General features: G+C 43.9%; 1 protein-coding gene across 3 annotated transcripts; it reads right to left on the bottom strand.

Moving 5' to 3' along the window:
- Positions 1–447: 447 nt before the first annotated feature.
- On the bottom strand, positions 448–19,601 carry LOC130282902 (protein kinase C delta type-like). 3 transcript variants are annotated; one of them, XM_056531850.1, is made up of 5 exons: positions 19,274–19,601; positions 18,953–19,192; positions 12,600–12,746; positions 9,394–9,710; positions 448–1,886 (listed from the first exon to the last, which is right to left on the bottom strand). In XM_056531850.1, exons 1-5 carry the CDS (start codon positions 19,550–19,552, stop codon positions 1,328–1,330), a joined length of 1,542 nt encoding a protein of 513 aa, XP_056387825.1. In that variant the 5' UTR covers positions 19,553–19,601; the 3' UTR covers positions 448–1,327. The 3 variants fall into 3 exon arrangements, with proteins under 3 accessions (XP_056387825.1, XP_056387824.1, XP_056387826.1); XM_056531849.1 differs by having other exon boundaries at positions 18,953–19,599; XM_056531851.1 differs by lacking the exon at positions 12,600–12,746 and having other exon boundaries at positions 18,953–19,590.
- Positions 19,602–21,666: the final 2,065 nt, after the last annotated feature.

Below are 21,666 nucleotides of genomic sequence, written 5' to 3'. Positions count from 1 at the left end.
GCACAATTTTTTTCTGTCTTTGACTTTGTAGACATATTTATCCAGCATATTGTGCCATTTTTTTCTTTTTGCTATTTTACACCATCAGTTATACATGTTTGGCCTAACAAAAGGAGACATGGTTTAAGTGCCATGGTTTTTTAAACTCTTTTATTCTATTCAACAAAAAGTTGTCAAATGTTTGCACTACCCAATTCCATTAAATATGTTCAAAAGTATCAAACATTCTGCAACAATATGATATAATATGATTTAGTGCAAATGAAGCTTTGTACCACCTCTTTGAAAAGACCATTCCCATAGTGGTCTTGTTTTTAGGACACCACTGCAATAGAAGACCAGGAGAAATTTGGGTGGTCTTCTCAAAGAGGTTTCACTGTATTTATTAGAACAATACATGATCAAACAATGGAAATAAAGACACAGACACAATGATGTAAAGGGGGAAAAGGACATTTTATTTCGTTTATATAGTTACAGGAAGGGGATACTGGGATTCTGCAAATTTTAGAAATGTGTGTTATGTTTTATTTTGCTATGTGTAATGTATAAATGTAAAAGCAAAGCTTTTTTATATACTGTGTTGATCCAAAGGAAGGCGAAAACCCCCTTGAGGAAAGAGCCAATTATCCTTATGTAAGGGGGGAAAATTCCTTCCTGACCCCAAATATGGCAATCGGAACAAGTCCCAGGATCAAAAGCCAGTACATGACCTATCTAGTATGGTAAACTATTATGTATTTTTTTTATATATATATTCATATATAATACTTTTTTTTATTATTATTATTCATTTATTTTTTGTACATTATGTTATGTTACCTATTTATGGCTGGAATGATCCCAAGGAAGGCAAAAACCCCCTTAAAGAATGAGCCAATTGTCCTCAAAGGAGAAAAATTCCTTCCTGACCCCAAATATGGCGATCGGAACAAGTCCCAGGATCAAAGCCGATATCTACCGCTATCTGTTGTGTGTGTCTGTGTGTCTGTGTCTATACTATCTATTTATGTACCTGTGTGTATATTTCTATCTACCTGTATGTGTGTGTGATCCTAATGTGTGTGTGATCCTAATGTATGTGTGATGATGTGTGATACTTACCAGGTCTGTGCTGAGGTGTTACAAGCACAGGCCGCTCCTGGGGTACAGAGGGTCTTCAGAGGCTGTGGAGGATGTGGAGCTAAGATCCAGGGTAACAACTTGATGGAAATCTGCAGCGTTCAGATGGTATAGAGAGGATGTTATAGACAAGCCGAGGTCTAATACAGCAGCAGAGGCACGGGTCAGGGGGCACAGAGCTCTGGGCCATGGCCATGGGCTGATGTTAACAGGCCCAGCTTGGAGCAATGAAAGAGAATCCTTCCAAGGGGTGAAGGGCTGTCTCTTCCTCTGGCCACGGCAGGTCTCCCTTCTTCAGAGCTGGCTTGAATGGTGTAAATGGCGGCTGTGCTCTCTTCTGCTCCAGTTCCTCCCAGTTGATGGTGGTGAAGAATGGATGGTCTCTGATGTTCCTGTTCACACCCAGCCGCTTCTCAGGATTCTTACGCAGCAGTTTCTTGATCAGATGTTTCAGGTCAGCAGGGAGCCAAGATGGAATATTAGGCTTCTCTCTGGTGATGGAATCGTGAGCCATTTCTCTGTTGCAGCCAAAGTAAAATGGGGAACGTCCTGCTGACATCCGGGATACAACAATCCCCAGGCTCCACCAGTCAACTGCTGCATAGTACATCTTCCTCTGGAGCACCTCTGGGGCCATGTATGGTAACGTGCCCGTCACTCCTTTGATCTTGTTGGAAGAGGTGACGCCATCTTGGGCAACTCCGAGGTCTATGATGCGGATGTGTCCATCTCTATCCAGCATGATGTTATCTGGCTTGATATCTCTGCAATGAAAGAAGAAAAAAGAGTTATAAATAAAAGACAATGGTAATGTGGTGCCACAGGGGTGCAAGGAATTCTTATCAGCTTCTCCGGGGCCAGACAATGGGAGTAAGAAACACACTGACGTCGGGTTACGGATAACTGTCTTTTACTGAGCAGGTGTAGATGGTACAACACACAGTATGAAGAGTACAAGGGATGCAGTGTAACCCTTGGGAGTCCTGTTGCCTTGCTAGGACTTATGGTGCTTTTCATCCACTTGAATAATACTGACTAGAGATTATAGACTGAAAGGTTTCCCACTCTGGCTAGGGTTCTGACAAGGTCCAAGTACTATCACTGCCAGAGCTTGACTCACCACTGTACGGGGGAACACTTGCAGAATGGTGGGGCTGACTCCGCTGTATGGGGGAACACTTGCAGAATGGTGGGGCTGACTCCTCTGTACGGGGAACCCTTGCAGATTGGCGGGGCTGACTCCGCTGTATGGGGGAACACTTGCAGAATGGTGGGGCTGACTCCGCTGTATGGGGAACCCTTGCAGATTGGCAGGGCTGACTCCGCTGTATGGGGGAAAACTTGCAGAATGGTGGGGCTGACTCTGCTGTACAGGGGAACACTTGCAGAATGGCGGGGCTTCCGCTGTATGGGGGAACACTTGCAGAATGGTGGGGCTGACTCTGCTGTATGGGGGAACACTTGCAGAATGGCGGGGCTGACTCTGCTGTATGGGGGAACACTTGCAGAATGGCGGGGCTTCTGCTGTACGGGGGAACACTTGCAGAATGGCGGGGCTGACTCTGCTGTATGGGGGAACACTTGCAGAATGGCGGGGCTGACTCTGCTGTATGGGGGAACACTTGCAGAATGGCGGGGCTTCTGCTGTACGGGGGAACACTTGCAGAATGGCGGGGCTGACTCTGCTGTATGGGGGAACACTTGCAGAATGGCGGGGCTGACTCTGCTGTATGGGGGAACACTTGCAGAATGGCGGGACTGACTCTGTTGTATGGGGGAACACTTGCAGAATGGCGGGGCTGACTCTGCTGTATGGGGAAACTTTGCAGAATGGTGGGGCTGACTTTAGAAGATATTTTCTTAGGCTTCCCTCAGGATTTCTCCACACACGACTTCCTCCTCCTTTCCACACAGTTCTCAGCTTGAGCTCTGCAGCTAGACTGGGGCGACTCCTCCCCCCCAACACCATATACAAGAGAATTTAGGGGTTCCCACTGGGCAGGCAGGGTCACCTGATTATCACTGCTCCTCTCTCTCTTAACCACTTAAGGACTCAGGGTTTTTCAGTTTTTGCACTTTTGTTTTTTCCTCCTTACCTTTTAAAAATCATAACCCTTTAAATTTTCCACCTAAGAATCCATATTATGGCTTATTTTTTGCGTCACCAATTCTACTTTGCAGTGACATCAGTCATTTTACCCAAAGATGCACGGCGAAACGGAAAAATAAAATCGAAGAAAAAACGCCATTTTGTAACTTTGGGGGGCTTCCGTTTCTACGCAGTGCATATTTCGGTAAAAATTACACCTTATCATTATTCTGTAGGTCCATATGGTTAAAATGATACCCTAATTACATAGGTTTGATTTTGTCGCACTTCTGGAAAAAATCATAACTACATGCAGGAAAATTTATACGTTTAAAAATGTCATCTTCTGACCCCTATAACTTTTTTATTTTTCCACGTACAGGGCGGTATGAGGACTTATTTTTTGCGCCGTGATCTGAAGTTTTTATCGGTATGATTTTTGTTTTGATCTGACTTTTTGATCAATTTTTATTCATTTTTGAATGGTATAAAAAGTGACCAAAATACGCTTTTTTGGACTTTGGAATTTTTTTGCGCGCACGCCATTGACCGTGCGGTTTAATTAATGATATATTTTTATAGTTCGGACATTTATGCACGCGGCGATTTCACATATGTTTATTAATTTTGTTTTTACACTGTTTTATTTTTTTTATGGGAAAAGGGGGGTGATTCAAACTTTTATTAGGGAAGGGGTTAAATGACCTTTATTAACACTTTTTTTTTACATTTTTTTTGCAGTGTTATAGGTCCCATAGGGACCTATAACACTGCACACACTGATCTTCTACACAGATCACAGGCGTGTATTAACACGCCTGTGATCAGTGTTATCGGCGCTTGACTGCTCCTGCCTGGATCTCAGGCAGGGAGCAGTCATTCGCCGATCGGACACCGAGGAGGCAGGTAAGGGCCCTCCCGATGTCCGGTCAGCTGTTCGAGACGCCGCGATTTCACCGCGGCGGTCCCGAACAGCCTGACTGAGCAGCCGGGTCACTTTCAGTTTCGCTTTAGAAGCGGCGGTCAGCTTTGACCGCCCCTTCTAAAGGGTTAATACCACACATCGCCGCGATCGGCGATGTTTGGTATTAGCCGCGGATCCCGGCCGTTGATGAGCGCCGGGACCGACGCGATATGATGCGGGATCGCGGCGCGATCCCGCTTCATATCGCGGGAGCCGGCGCAGGACGTAAATATACGTCCTGCGTCGTTAAGGGGTTAAGGACCGAGGTCATTTTGGCCTTAAGGACCAGAGCATTTTTTGCAAATCTGGCCACTGTCACTTTAAGCATTAATAACTCTGGGATTCTTTTACTTATGAATTTGATTCCGAGTTTATTTTTTCATGACATATTCTACTTTATCTTAGTTGTAAATTTTTGTCAATGCTTGCATCATTTCTTGGTTAAAAATTGCTAAATTTTATGAAAAATTAACAAATTTAGCATTTTTCTGAATTTGAAACTCTATTGGATATTCCAAATAAATTATATATTGATTCACATATACAATATGTCTACTTTATATTTGCATCATAAAGTTGACAGGTTTTTACTTTTGGAAGACATCAGAGGGCTTCAAAGTTCAGCAGCAATTTTCCTATTTTTCACAAAATTTTCAAAATCAGAATTTTTCAGGGAACAGTTCTGTTTCGAAGTGTATTTGAGGGGTGTTCATATTAGAAATATCCCATAAATGACCCTATTATAAAAACTGCACCCTTCAAAGTATTCAAAATGACATTCAAAAGGTTTGTTAACTCTTTAGGTATTTCACAGGAATAATTAGCAACAAGAAATAGCAGCGTTGTAGTATAATGTACATTGAAACTACTGGTGTATAAACCATATCTAAAACTCGCTGCGGGTCTATAAACCAATGCTACAGTATAGCTCTGAAAATAAATTTTATATACTTATAGAGAAACACTAGAGCCATGACTACTGATAAAACTAAAATAATTTGATTAATACTCTTTAAAATCACAAATATGACTACTAAATATTAACATTATACAAGGTCAATGATTGTAAACAGATAATCAATCCGAAAAGAAGGTGGTGAGACAGGTATGATTAGTATAATCAAGCTCATATGAAGTATATAAACAGTGAGATCTACAGCAGCAGTAATGGGTGTCCAATAATAATGTCCAATAGGACAAGAAAAGGGGTATATAACCTTTACTAATATAATGTCCAGCTACCCACTTAGGATAGCTGGAATGGACACTAACAGTGCATGAAAGTAATAACACTAACAAAGCTGGTACTCACTTACCCATAATGGAGACCTGTCACCACCGCCCCAACGTACGTTTCGTCAGCCTGGACTTTCTCAAGGGAATAGCAGCAAAGTGAAGGAGAACATTCTAAATCTCTATTTTTTACACTAACATGTTCCTGTAGACCCAGTATTTGCATTTTTATAAAGGCTAGAAGGAGAAAATGCCACCCAAAATGTGTAACCCAATTTCTCTCAAGTAAGGAAATACCTCATATGTGTATGTCAAGTGTTCTGTAGGTGCACTAGAGGGCTCAGAAGGGAAGGAGCGACAATAGGATTTAGAAGAGTGAATTTTGCTGCAATGGTTTTTAGGGGGCATGTCGCATTTAAGAAGCCCCTATGGTTCCATAACAGCAAAAAAAAACAAAAAAAAAACACATAGCTTACTATTTTGGAATCTACACCCCTCAAGTGGTACAGTGAGCTTTAACACCCCACAGGTGTTTGACGACTTTCTGTTAAAGTTGTATGTGTAAATGGATTTTTTTCCCCACTAAAATAATGGTTTTCCCCCCATATTTTACATTTTTACAAGGGGTAATAGGAAAAATGACACCCAAAATTTGTAACCCCATCTCTTCTGAGTATGGTAATACCCCATGTGTGGACGTCAAACGCTCTGTGTGCGAACTACAATGCTCAGAGGAGAAGGAGTCACATTTAGCTTTTGGAAAGCAAATTTTGATGAAATGGTTTTTGGGGGGCATGTCCCATTTAGGAAGCCCCTTTGGTGCAAGGACAGCAAAAAAAAAAAAACACATGGCATACCATTTTGGAAACTACATCCCTCAAGGAACGTAACAAGGGGTACAGTGAGCCTTAACACCCCACAGGTGTTTGAATACTTTTCGTTAAACTCGGATGTGTAAATGAAAAACATTTTTTTTTCACTAAAATGCAGTTTTTTTCCCCCAAATTCAATATTTTTACAAGAGGTTATAGGAAAAAATGCCCCCCAAAATTTGTAACCTCGTGTGGAAATACCCCATATATGGACGTAAAGTGCTCTGCAGGCGAACTACAATGCTCAGAAAAAAAAAGCTTTTGTGGAGAGAATTTGATTGGAATGGAAGTCGGGTGCCATGTGCGTTTACAAAGCTCCCATGGTGCCAGAACAGCAGAAACCCCCCCACACGTGACCTCATTTTGGAAACTAAACCCCTAACCAAATGTAATAAGGGGTGCAGTGAGCATTTATACCCCACTGGTGTTTGACAGACTTTTGGAACAGTGGGCTGTGCAAATGAAAAATCTAATTTTTCATTTTCATGGATGACTGTACACAAAATAGGTCAAACGCCTGTGGGGTGTAAATGTTCACAGCACCCATTATTACATTACGTGAGGGGTGTAATCTTCAAAATGGGGTCAAATGTGGGGGGAGGGGTCCACTGTTCTGGCACCATGGGGGCTTTGTAAACGCACATGGCCTTCAATTCCAGCCAAATTCTTTCTACAAAATCCCAATGGTGCTCCTTCTCTTCTGAGCATTGTAGTTCGCCTGCAGAGCACTTTACGTCCACTTATAGGGCATTTATATAAAAATTTTGGGGGGCTTTTTTACTATTACACCTTGAGAAAATGAAAAATTTGGGATAACACCAGCATTTTAGTGAAAAAACACAAATTTTTCATTTTCAATGAAAATTCTTCAAACAGGTGTGGGGTGTTAAGGCTCACTATGGGGTCACATGTAGGTTTTTTTTTTTTTATGTCAGAACCGCTGTAACGATCAGCCACCCCTGTGCAAATCACCTCAAATGTACATGGTGCTCTCATTCCTGAGCCCTGTTGTGCGCACGCAGAGCATTTTACTCCCACATATGGGGTATTTCCGTACTCAGGAAAAATTGCATTAAAAACTTTGGGGTCTTTTTTTCCTTTTACCTTTTGTGAAAATAAAAAAAAGTATGGGGCAACACCAGCATGTTAGTGTAACATTTTTTTTTTTTTTTTTTACAATAACATGCTGGAGTAGACCCCAACTTTACCTTTTCATAGGGGGTAAAAGGAGAAAAAGCCCCCCGAAAAATTGTTAGACAATTTCTCCCGATTACGGAAATACCCCATATGTGGCCCTAAACGGTTTCCTTGAAATACGACAGTGCTCCGAAGTGAGAGAGTGCCATGCCTATCTGAGGCCTAAATTAAGGATTTGTATAGGGGTGGACATAGGGGTATTCTAAGGCAGTGTTTCCCAAACAGGGTGTCTCCAGCTGTTGCAAAACTCCCAGCATGCCTGGATAGTCAATGGCTGTCCCGCAATACTGGGAGTTGTTGTTTTGCAACAGCTGGAGGCTAAGTTTTGAAAACAGTGCCATACCTGATGTTTTTCATTTCTATTGGGGAGGGGCGAGGGGGGGGGGGGGACAGTGTAAGGGGGTGTATATGTAGTGTTTTACTCTTTATTTTGTGTTAGTGTAGTGTAGTGTTTTTAGGGTACATTTGCACGGGCGAGTTTACATAGAGTTTTGAGCTACAGCGTAAAATTAGCTGCATTTCAAACTTGCAGCGAGAAACTCACTGTAAATCCCCCTGTGGGGAAGGCAAAACTACAACTCCCAGCATACCCTTTGGCTGTCCGTGCATGGGGGTTGTAGTTATGCAACAGCTGGAGGTACACTGGTTGCAAAACACTAAGAGTTTGTTACTTAACTCAGTGTTTCCCAACCCGTGTGCCTCCAGCTGTTGCAAAACTACAACTCCCAGCATGTATGGTTTTTCAGTGCATTCTGGGAGTTATAGTTTTGCAACAGCTGGAGGCACAAAGGTTGGGAAACACTGAGTTAGGAAACAGACAATGTTTCCCAACCAGTGTGCCTCCAGTTGTTGCAAAACTACAACTCCCAGCATGCACGGACAGCCAAAGGGCATGCTGGGTGTTGTAGTTTTGCAACATCTGGAGGAGAACAGTTTGGAGACCACTGTGTAGTGGTGTCCAAACTGTAGCCCTCCAGATTTTGCAAAATGACAACTCTCAGCATGCCCAGGCATGCTGGGAGTTGTAGTTCGGCAACATCTGAAGGGCCAGATGTTACAGAACTACAACTCCCAGCATGCCTGGACTGTCTGGGCATGCTGGGAGTTGTAGTTTTGCAACATCTGGAAGAGCACAGATTGATCCAAACTGCGGCCCTCCAGATGTTGCAAAACTACAACACCCAGCATGCCCAGACAGCCAAAAGGCATGCTGGGTGTTGTAGTTTTCTAAACTACCAGAAGCAGCAGAGAAGAGCTTCACTGCTGCCTCTGATGCAGATGCCGCCCGCCGCGTCCTCCACTTACCCGCCGCCAACCCGTGTGCCTCCAGCTGTTGAGAGCCTGCCGCCGGTCCCCACTGCCGCGCCGGTACTTGATAAGTGCTGCTGTCTCCACAGCAGCTCTCGGCATCTTCTTCCCCTGCTCTGCTCAGACTTCTAGTGGCGGGCAGAGCAGGGGAAATGAATTTTACCCCCAGTCAGCTCATTCACTGTGATTAGTCCACAGGGACCAATCACAGTGATCGCTGACCAGGACCATCAACAGATGGTCCTGGAGGGTGTTGCAGAAGTTGTCCCCTGCTTGAAACAGCGGGACTTCTGCCAGTTAACCCGTGCGATGCTGCGCATCACGGGGTTAACTGAATGACGTCTATAGACGTGATTCTGCGGGAAGGGGTTAAAGATACAGTACATACATTATATAATACACAGTGAAAAATGCATGCCCAAGGAGATCCGCAGCCCACAGGACAGCTTTTGGTGCTGGGACATCACAGGAAATCTTTAAAGATCGACAATGGTGAAGGGGTCATGAACTGTACCACCACAAAGCCTAACAAAATTCAGGATTCTGGGAAAGTTGGGTGCATTATTTACAACATGACAAGGAGACAGGTGTGGGGAAGTTAGACTTACCGGTGGACGATGTTATGTCCGTGAAGGAACTGGAGGCCGCATGCAATCTCTGCTGTGTAGAATCTTACGTTGTCGGTGTTCAGACAGCTGCACATTCTGAGTAAAGCCTCCAGGCTGCCGCCGGACAGGTACTCGGTGATGAAGAATGCATGGTCCTGAGACTGCTGTGCAGCATACAGGTGACACAGGAACGGGCAGTCTCGGGCCAGCATGAGGATCCGTCTCTCTCTCTGCAGGGTCGCTGCATTGTCCCCTGTCTTGGTGATTCCCTTGATGGCCACGTAGTTGTTTCGGCCGGGGACTGATGCCAGGCCCACCTGAAAGAAAGCAAAGGGAGCAATAGTAAATAGTGGAAGACTATGGGAAATATTTCCTTTTGACAATATCCCATTGGTATAACTAGAGCCAACTTGTTATAACTAGGTATAACTAGAGGTATAGCTAGAGCCAACCAGTTAGGGACTGTGGGGTGATGGTCATTGTTATTTCCATGCCATGGTACATATGAGATGTAATAGGGATGTAGTTGAAAAAAAAAATAAAAGGCCCAAAAAAACACCCATTCTACTGCACAGCGTGGGCAAATGTTAGCTGCAAGTCAATAAGGAACTACAAAATGCCATATCCACTTTTTTTGTTTTTCTAATTGGTGTTTTTTTTATCCTTTTGGCGTTTTTTCAGCTTTTTTCGGCTCATTGGGTGATTCCTAGAAGTGACCTTATGAGACTATGGCGTTTTTTGGGGAAAATCGCTGTGTTTTTCTCCATAGTGTGGGAGTGAAAAAACACCAAAAAAAAAGCCATGTGAGTTTAAACATTGTTTTTGCAGGCGTGTTTTTTTTTTATTTTAATTTTTTACTTTAGCTATTCCATTTTACTATTAAAATAAATAAATATATATATACTAGCTGAGTACCCAGCATTGCCCAGTTTTTCCTTCCTAATCCTTGTTGGGGAGGAAAATAAACAAAGGAGGAAGCTTTTGAATTCATATCCCGTCCTCATATATTGATGCCATATCCCGACCTCCTATCCCGACCTCCTATCCCGACCTCCTATCCCGACCTCCTATCCCGACCTCCTATCCCATCCTCCTATCCCGACCTCCTATCCCGACCTCCTATCCCGTCCTCCTATCCCTTCCTCATAACCCGACCTGTAATGGGCATCTATCACATCCTTGTAATGGGCATCTATCACATCCTTGTAATGGGCATCTATCACATCCTTGTAATGGGCATCTATAACATCCTTGTAATGGGCATCTATCACATCCTTGTAATGGGCATCTATCATATCCTTTTAATGGGCATCTATCAAATCCTTGTAATGGGCATCTATCACATCCTTGTAATGGGCATCTATCAAATCTTTGTAATGGGCATCTATCACATCCTTGTAATGGGCATCTATCATATCCTTGTAATGGGCATCTATCACATCCTTGTAATGGGCATCTATCACATCTTTTATACATGTTTAACTGGCAACACATTGCAGTAGGGGTTAAAAAGCTTATTCTACTCCTATGTTTCTGTGTATATTTCATTGTTTTATAGCCAATAGAGAATAAATTCTTTATAATGTGCCCGAGTATCAGAGGGCCGCCAACACCTTTCTCTGCTGACCTCCCATTGACTGACACAGCGGCACACACAGAGGAGCGCAGTAACAGCGAGCTCTTTGCCTCTAGCTATTACAGAGCACCAGTGGTGTTGCTAAGGTTAATGTCACCCGTTGTGGTAGAAAATGGTGTCACCCTATAATGCCCCCTAAGTAATTTTTTAGCCTGTTGTGATGCCAAGTAAGGGGCAATTGCTCAATAAGTTTGTACCATGTGATACTATAGCTCCCAGTAAAATCTTAGCAGTAATAAGGTTATGCTGGGAGTTGTTGTTTCACCCATGATCCCTGCAGAACTTACAAGTGACTACAGCTATGATGGAATACAATTGGCCAGATGACAGCTTCTCTGTAGCAGGGGCGTGTGACAGGTCAGGCACGGAGGGCCCGGCCACCGTAGGTCTTGCTGCTTCTCGGGGAGCATGCAAGCTGAAGGTTTGTATGTATTATATAGAGAGCTCCAGCTTGCATTCTCCCTGATCTTCTAAGAGCCAGTGCAGGAGGATAACAAGGGGGGACATAAGGCCTAGGGGCATGTAGGACGGAGGCAGGGTGCCACCACATATCTTTCTTCTGTGCAGGAACTCCTCCCCTTCACCGATAGGAGCATGCTTAAAGAGACACTGTCATGTTGAAAAACTTTTTATATTTTGTAGTACTACTGATAAGATTACTTTTTTAAATACACATTTATAAAAAAAAAAAAAAAATTACTAAAAAAGGAAAAATGAAAATAACCACCACTAGGGCTCATCAGTCTTTACGCAGACAGACTACTCTGTATTTTGCAGCATACTGGATACAGGCCATAAAGTGTGTTGGTATCCAGTATAGGAGATCACCACTGCAGCCTTCAGCTATTCCTAAACTATAACTACCATGATGGGAGTTTTAGTTTTGCAACAGCTGGAGTTACAATCTTTGTAAAACTCTGTGTTAGAGCTGGGTATTCTCCAGCTGTGTGTCTCCATCTCTTGCAAAACTACAGACAAAGGATGTGTGGGCATGCTGGGAGTTGTAGTTTTGCAACAGCTAAAGGCAACACTGTTCTAACACATTGCTTTACAAACACTGCAGCTCAAACTATTGCAAAACTACAACTCCCAGCATGCTTGAATAGCCAAAGCTTTCTCTGAGTCCTGAATGACAAAGAAGCTGAACAGACATTCAGGAGTCTGTTAAAGCTGAATGACACACATTTTCTATCTGTTCCTAGTAAAGCTGGATTAGCATCCATCTTTACTAATGACAGATATAAAATGTATGCATAAAAACTACTGTGCTTTTATCACTAAAATCCTTGCACTAATTTAGAAAGATCTGCAGACTGCCAGGCTGCTCCCAGACTCAGTGAGGGAAAGAGATGGACACGCCCCCTCCGCAAGGCAAGAAGACAAAGCAAGTGACCAAGATATAAATGCTATTTGTTAGGGATATACAGGTCCTAGACACATAAAAATGTATATGTACAGGATCAGGATTAGGTACTGAGCAACATATCACTTTTCTTTCTTTTGGCTCTATGACAGGTACCTGATTCACGTTCACAGAGGAAGAAGACAGAGACAAGGTGTGTGTACTCACTTTTTTGCTGTTAATAAAATGTGCTTGACTGCTCTGATCCTTTCCTCCGCTCCTGTGCCTGGACTGTCGGGTAGCGTTCCCCTCCACAGACATAGACAGCAATAGAAGTATCCGGCACCATCCGGTAGCAGGTAAAAAAACTTCAAGCTTTATTCAGATAAATACAGGCACAGCATGGTAGACACTATTTTGCTGTTACACCATATCTCGTCCTCCTGTTACTGCCAAAGCTGTACTTACTTTTCTACTATTACATCATGTCGCATCCTTAAGTTGCCTCCAGAGCTGCAACCACTATTCTGCTGTTACATCATGTCTTAAGCTCCTTTCACCTCCAAAGCTGCAGCCACTATTCTGCTCTCACATCATGTCTTATATTCCAGTCAACTCCAGAGTTGCAGTCAGTATTCTGCTGTTATATTTTGACTTATCCTCCAGTCACCTTCAGAGCTGCTGTCACTATTCTGCTGTCACATCATGTCTTATCCTCCTGTCACTTCCAGAGCTGCAGTTACTTTTCTGCTGTTAGAATATGTCTTATACTGCAGACACCTCCAGAGCTGCATTGGCTGAGTGTGATAGGAGTGTGGTAGCTGTAATCACACTCCTATAACTCTCAGGCAGGGGGGCAGCGGGGGAGTGGTCCACCCCAGGTTAGAGGGGGGGGGGGGAGGGTTGTGCCATCTCTCAATTCATACTTTTTAACTTACTGGGGGGGGGGGGGGAGGGTCAGCATAGCCGAACTTCAGGCACTAGAGGAATCCTGTCTCTCTAGTGCCAAATACCTGGCGGTGCTGACTCAACCTGCAGAAACACCAGCCAGTAAGGACCGACAATGGAGATCACTTTGATGCTGGTCATTTAACCCCTTTAATGGGTTATCCACCATAAGGTATTTTAGTACGTACCTGGCAGAAATTAATGGACATGCTTAGGAAGGATCTGCGCTTGTCTTGGGGCTAAATGGCGTGAGATTACCATAACACTGTGGCTAGCTTTTTGTGAACTAGTATTTCCTTTTTGAGTTTACTTCTTTGCCTACAAAGCCCATAATTCCATTTTCCTCCCTCCCACACATCAGTAACACTCCCATAAATGAGCAGCATTCATTCAAAAGACCTGTGGTTTTCAATCAGGGTGCCTACAGCTGTTGCAATAGTTGCAGATTGATCTCTCTCCCACCAAGCGATCGCTCCACCCATTGAAGCAGACAGGCTCCCTGTCATCAGCTGACTAGTGAGTCAGGTCTCGGAAGCATTGCAACCTGGGAAAAATCTGAGACAACAGTAATTTTGTATGCTGGTAAAAGTAAATATTGGGGTGAAAATCACATAAGAATTGTGAGAAAACCGTCACATACGGGTACAGACACTACATTATTAACTACACTAACTTTACAGCCTCTGTAGCATAGTCAAATGTCAAATAAAAAATAAATTCTGGAATACCCCTTTAGAGACACAGCAAATTTTGGCCTTGAGGACACAACAAATTTTAGTTTACACATTTTTTAGTTTACACCTTTCAAGAGCCATAATTCTTTTTATTTTTCCATCCACAGACCCATATGTTTGTTTTTTCACAACAAAATGTACTTTATAAAGACACCTTAAATTTGAATTTAAAATTGAAAAAAGAAAATAAATTAAAGAAAATCACAATTTTGCTAATTTTTGGGGGTTTTGGTTTTAAGCAATGCATTTTACAGTTAAATTTTCATGTTTTCTTAAAGGGGTACTCCCATGGAAAACTTATTTATTTATTTATTTATTTTTTTAATCAACTGGTGCCAGAAAGTTAAACAGATTTGTAAATTACTTCTATTAAAAAATCTTAATCCTTTCAGTACTTATTAGCTGCTGAATACTACAGAGGAAATGGTTTTCTTTTTGGAACACAGAGCTCTCTGCTGACATCATGACCACACTGCTCTCTGCTTACATATCAGTCCTTTATAAGAACTGTCCAGAGTAGGAGAAAATCCCCATAGCAAACATGTGTTGCTCTGGACAGTTCCTAAAATGGACAGAGATTTCAGCAGAGAGCACTGTGGTCATGATGTCAGCAGAGAGCTCTGTGTTCCAAAAAGAAAACCATTTCCTCTGTAGTTTACAGACCCTAAAAAGTACTGGAAAGATTAAGATTTTTTAATAGAAGTAATTTACAAATCTGTTTAACTTTCTGGCACCAGTTGATTTAAAAAAAAGTTTTGCACAGGAGTACCCCTTTAATTATGTGGATGAATACAATTAAAATGATACTCATGTTTGCATTCTTTTCTATTACTGCACTTCTTTTAAAAAAGGCAAAGTATGTTTAAAATTTCCCTATTCTGACCTCCTATAACTTTCTTATTTTTCTGCATACAGTGCTGTATGAGAATTTTTTGCACCATTATCTGTAGTTTTTAATAAAGGGGTACTCCCTTGGAAAACTTTTTTTTTATAAATCCATCCACTGGTTCCAGAAAGTTAAACAGATTTGTAAAGTACTTTCATTAAAAAATCTTAATCCTTCCAGTAATTTTTAGGGGCTGTATGCTACAGAGGAAATGCTTTTCTATTTGGATTTCTCTTCTGTCATAACCAAAGTGCTCTCTGTTGACCTCTGCTGTCCCTTTTTGGAACTTTCCAGAGAACAAATCCCCATTGCAAACATATGCTGCTCTGGACAGTTCCTAAAATGGACAGCAGAGGTCAGCAGAGAGCACTGTAGTCATTACATCAGAGAAATCCAAAAAGAAAACCATTTCCTCTGTAGTATACAGCCCCTAAAAAGTACTGGAAGGATTAAGATTTTTTAATAGAAGTAATTTACAAATCTGTTTAACTTTCTGGCACTAGTTGATTTAAAAAAAAACTTTACCACTGTACCACTGTAACATAACTTTTGCTTATATTTGACTTTTTCATCACTTTTATTCCATTGTTTCTGAGATATGATGTGACCAAAAATCTGCAATTATTTCACTTTGGTTCACATTCCTGATATTGCATTGTCAATGATGTGAATGCAAAAAAAAAAATTGCCAATTTTTGTCACATCAACACATAAGAAGTAATCAAACAATCAATACAATGCACAAGTGGTACCGGCAAAAACTACAGATCACAGTGTCTGTATGTATGGGTATATAGTATATAAAAAAATATATTGCAGCTCTCCATATAATAGTTAAATCACTGCCACATTTCTGCTTCTTGTTGAAGCTTTTTTCAAGCATGTTCACACACATCACTAAGGGTCTATATTTACCCAGACACGTAATTACCAAATAAAGTAATATCAAGTATAACAAGTATAACGTGCATATTCATCATAAATGTATAAAGACAATTCATCATGGTGACATTATATGTTCAACACATGAGAAATACATATATGTTCAGTCAAGTGTCAGTGCAAAAAATAGATAAATGGCTTAAAAAAAAGATTATTACAGTTATAACATTTACAGTATCTGACATAAGTGAGTACAACCTTCACATGTTTTTAAATATTTTATTTTATCTTTTCATGTGACAACACAGAAGAAATGAAACTCTTCTACAATGTAAAGTGTAACAGTGTTTAATATTGTGTGTCCCCCCCCCCCACCCAAATAACTCATCATAAAGTCATTAATATCTTAACCTTGGCAAAAAAAAGTGAGTACAACCCTAAGTAGAAATGTTCAAATTGGGCCCAATAAGTAATTGTGACTCATTAGTGTTACATGCAGGGCCGCCATCAGGGGGGTACAGCCGGTACTCCCGTAAGGGGCCCGGACCCGAGGGGGGCCGGGCCCAACATTTATTTTTTATTTTTTACTCACTCACTGACCGTTGGGGGCCTGCCATTTTCCACTGACTGACTGACCGTACTCTGTACAATCAGTCAGTCAGTTACCCTCTTTCCTGGGCCCTGTCCCTGCCGCACATACCTCGGAGGCCACTGCCACTTTAAAAAAAAAAAAAAAAAAACTGCAGTGGCCGTCGGGAGGTACTAGCGCAACGATCGTGCCGCGCGTAGGCACGTTCGGTGCGCTATGACGCGGCAAGCCGGCCCGGAAGTCAGAGGAAAGCCGCGCCCGAAGAAGAACTGGAGCGAAGGGGCTGCCTGGAAGACGCGTGGCTGACATCGGGCCAGGAAGGTAACCACAGCAGGCTGCCTTCAATGCTCCGACCACTGCTCCTCCAGTCTGGGGGCTCCTCCAGTCTGGTCAGAGCACAGACATACTGCCTCCAGCCATATACCGTGAATGTCTGGAGGCAGTATGTCTGTGGGGGTACATGGGGCCTATAACTACTTGTTGGGGCACAAAGGGGGGCCTATATCAACTGTGGGGGCTGAAAGGGGGGCCTATATTTAACTGTGAGGGCTGAAAGGGGGGGGGGGGCTATATTTAACTGAGGGCGCTGAAAGGGGGGGCCTATATTTAACTGAGGGGGCTGAAAGGGGGGGCCTATATTTAACTGTGGGAGCTGAAAGGGGGGGCCTATATTTAACTGTGGGGGCTGAAAGGGGGGGCCTATATTTAACTGGGGGCTGAAAGGGGGGGCCTATATTTAACTGGGGGCTGAAAGGGGGGCCTATATTTAACTGGGGGCTGAAATGGGGGGCCTATATTTAACTGGGGGCTGAATGGGGGGGCCTATATTTAACTGTGGGGCCTGAAAAGGGGCCTATATTTAACTGTGGGGGCTGAAAGGGGGGCCTATATTTAACTGTGGGGGCTGAAAAGGGGGCCGCCTATATTTAACTGTGGGGGCTGAAAGGGGGCGTCTATATTTAACTGTGGGGGCTGAAAGGGGGGGGGGCTATATTTAATTGAGGGGGCTGAAAGGGGGGGCTATATTTAACTGAGGGGGCTGAAAGAAGAGGCCTATATTTAATTGGGGGCTGAAAGGGGGGCCTATATTTAACTGGGGGCTGAAAGGGGGGCCTATATTTAACTAGGGGCTGAATGGGGGGGCCTATATTTAACTGTGGGGCCTGAGAAGGGGCCTATATTTAACTGTGGGGGCTGAAAGGGGGGCCTATATTTAACTGGGGTCTGAAAGGGGGGCCTATATTTAACTGTGGGGGCTGGAAGGTGGGGCCTATATTTAACTGGGGGCTGAAAGGGGGGCCTATATTTAACTGGGGGCTAAAAGGGGGGCCTATACTTAGCTGTGGGGCTGAAAGGGGGGGGGGCTATATTTAAATGGGGGCTTAAAGGGGGGGGCCTATATTTAACTGTGGGGCTGAAAGGGGGGGGCCTATATTTAACTGTGGGGGCTGAAAGAGGGGCTATATGTAACTGTGGGGGCTGAAGGGGGGGGGCTATATTTAACTGGGGGCTAAAAGGGGGGCCTATATTTAACTGTGGGGGCTGAAAGGGGGGGTCTATATTTAACTGTGGGGGCTGAACGGGGGGGCCTATATTTAACTGTGGGGGCTGAAAGGAGGCGTCTATATTTAACTGTGGGGGCTGAAAGGGGGGGGGGCCTATATTTAATTGAGGGGGCTGAAAGGGGGGGCTATATTTAACTGTGGGGGCTGAAAGGGGGGGGCTATAACTAACTTAGGGCTGAAAGGGTGGGCCTATAACTAACTGTGGGAGCTGAAAGGTGGGGCCTATAACTATGGGAGCTCAAAGGGGGCCTATTATTACACACAGGGGCACAAAGGGGGTCTACAATCATGTATATTGGAGGCACGTGGGACCTACAATTATATATGGAGCACAGGGGCCTACAACTATATATGGGGGCACAAAATTGGCCTATAACTATATATGGGGCAAAGATGGGTGTACAACTATGTATGGGGGCACAGAGGAGGTGTACAACTATATATATGTGTATATATATATGTGGGGGCAGAGAGGGGGTCTACAACTATATAGAGGTGGACATTGTGCTGGAGAAAGTACACAGAAAGTTTCACAGTATTCAGAATAGGGTATATTAGATTACAGCAGAGTGTGGCGCAGTAAAATTACTTTGCAGCACAGTGTATTACTGCACTACAATCTTCTATAAAGTAATTAGAAATATATCATTAGGAAAAAAAATGGGTTGGGAGTTGGCCCTGGGGCGGACTCGAGGGGGGGGGGGGGGCCTGGAATTAAGCTGCGTAAGGGGCCCCAAAATTTCTGATGGCAGCCCTGGTTACATGTCTCAGGTGTGAATGGGGAGCAATGTCCTAAATCGCTCTCACACTCTCTAATACTGGTCACTGAAAGTTCAACATGGCCCCACATTGTTGCTCTACATTAAGATGGCCTACGCTGGTTATTTTCTAGACTTACAATTAGCTGCAGAATATCAATGGGAAAAACCACATTGACTGTCCATTTAACAAAAAAAAAAAAACATAAATAAACTTACCACTCCAAAGCTGCCCCTACCCAATACCTGATGGACAGTGAGGTGATAGATGTTAAATTTGGGGTAGGAGCTTGATGTTCCGGGGTCCTGGCTGGTGCCTGGTCTTGGCTCCTCATCCTCCAATAATCTGGCATCTTCTCCTCTCCTCTTCTCCACATCCTCGCTTTCCTCTTCTCTCTTCCTCTTCTTCACCTCCTCGCTCACCTCTTCCTCCTTCCTCTTCTCTCCTGTCTTCTCCACCTCCTTGCTTTCCTCTTCTATCTTCCTCTTCTTCACCTCCTCGCTCACATCTTCCTCCTTCCTCTTCTCTCTGCTCTTCACCTCCTCGCTTTCCTCTTCTCTCTTCCTCTTCTTCACCTCCTCGCTCACCTCTTCCTCCTTCCTCTTCTTTCCGCTCTCCTTCACCTCCTCGCTTTCCTCTTCCCTCTTCCTCTTTCCTCCGCTCTCCTCTTCCCTCTTCTCTCCTCTCTCCTTCTCGCCATCTCTTCTTCCTCCAGTAGCCGCCATCTTTGGGATCCTGTAGACGTCCGTCCGCTCGGTCCAACTGACAGTTGTGGGTAAACAACAACAACAGCCGTTGTCCAGGTGACGTGATGTCATCAAAACATCAGGTGGCACCTGCTACCAGTGGTCCAGGGACCTGTGGATCCATATACATTGTGATATAGGCATCATGGGTGATAGCCTAGGGTCCAGAAGAATGGAGATATTCATGGCTGATTCTTGTAGTGCTTTATTATTAGTAGATGGGGCAGGTGATGTGACTTTTATGTGTTGTATAGGTTGGCAGTGGTGCCCATAAACTCTGCTGGAAGGTTAGAATAAGGAGGCTGGAATAAACCAGACCATCTACTTGCTGCTAATGGTAGAAATAATAAAGCCTTGTAATGGCCTGTAATGTTCTGCTACATTCAATAAGTGTCATCACTCAGATACATTAGATTATGTCCATAGGAGGAGATTTAGCAAAACCTGTCCAGAGGAAAAGTTGACCAGTTGCCCATAGCAACCAATCACATTGCTTCTTACATTTTTTTAAATGGCCTATGAAAAGTAAAAGAAGCCATCTGATTGGTTGCTATGGGCAACCGGTCAACTTTTCCTCTGCACAGGTTTTGCTAAATCCCCTCCATTGTCTCCAAAAAGCAGTATATAGGACATCATACGGCTTCACCACCACTGGGACCTTATTTTTAAGCCGAGCACCATAAATATTTTTTATCATAGAAATTTGTGGGTGTCCAGTCTTAGTTATGGGAGAATGAGATGTTCTATATAAGATGTAGACAGATTTACAATTGACTTTGCTGAACAATCTTCTTCACTAGGTCTCATATAATGAATGCAGAATTCCAACCAGAGAGAGATTATAGCGAGGGCAAAAATGGGTCCTTTCTAAGGTCCTCCACCACCCAGGTTCACCAATGTTTCCCCGAGAAAGCGTTAGTGTTTGGAAAGTGTTCCTCCAACATTATCTAAGGTTTACTATGTGGTTTACTGTCAGCGGAGGATCTTACTGTCAGCGGAGGATCTTACTGACACACAGGTGGGCTTACTGACAGGTGGAGGATCTTACTGACACACAGGTGGGCTTCCTGACAGGTGGAGGATCTTACTGCCACATAGAGGGACATACTGACAGGTGGAGGATCTAACTGACACAGAGAAGGCTTTTCTGACAGGGAGAGGATCTTACTGACACATAGAGGTACATACTGACAGGCAGATGATCTTACTGATACAAAGAAAGTCTTCCTGACAGGCAGAGGAGCTTACTGACACAGAAAGGGCCTTACTGCCAGGCAGAGGATCTTACTGACACAGAGAGGGCCTTACTGATAAGCAGAGGGTCTTACTGACACAGAGAGGGCCTCACTGACAGGGAGAGGATCTTACTGACATACATAAGGCCTTACTGACAGACAGAGGATCACACTGACACACAGGTGGGCTTACTGACAGGGGAAGGATCTTACTGACACACAGGGAACCTTACTAACAGGTTATATAGGGGCTCAGACAAATGGAGGGTGATTTGGAGGTGCAGACAGATGGAGGATTATATGGGGGTGCAGACAGGGAAGTGTGATATTAGGGTGCAGTCAAATGGAGGATGATAGGAGGGTGCAGACAGGGGAGGGTGACATGAGGGTGCAGACAATTATAGGGTGATTCGAGGGTGCAGACAGGGGAGGGTGATATGAGGGTGCAGACAGGGGAGGGTGACATGAGGGTGCAGACAGGGGAGGGTGACATGAGGGTGCAGACAGGGGAGGGTGACATGAGGGTGCAGACAGGGGAGGGTGATATGAGGGTGCAGACAGGGGAGGGTAACATGAGGGTGCAGACAATTATAGGGTGATTCGAGGGTGCAGACAGGGGAGGGTGACATGAGGGTGCAGACAGGGGATTGTGACATGAGGGTGCAGACATTGGAGGGTGACATGAGGGTGCAGACAGGGGAGGGTGATAGGAGGGTGCAGACAGGGGAGGGTGATATGAGGGTGCAGACAGGGGAGGGTGACATGAGGGTGCAGACAATTATAGGGTGATTTGAGGGTGCAGACAGGGGAAGGTGATATGAGGGTGCAGACTGGGGGGTGATATGAGGGTGCAGACATTGGAGGGTGACATGAGGGTGCAGACATTGGAGGGTGACATGAGGGTGCAGACAGGGGAGGGTGATATGAGGGTGCAGACAGGGGAGGGTGACA

The sequence above is a fragment of the Hyla sarda genome, chromosome 7 (assembly GCF_029499605.1).
Source record: "Hyla sarda isolate aHylSar1 chromosome 7, aHylSar1.hap1, whole genome shotgun sequence".
Lineage (NCBI taxonomy): Eukaryota > Metazoa > Chordata > Amphibia > Anura > Hylidae > Hyla > Hyla sarda.
The sequence above is the reverse complement of the archived record's forward strand: the minus strand, read 5'-3'. Positions and strand labels throughout refer to the sequence as shown.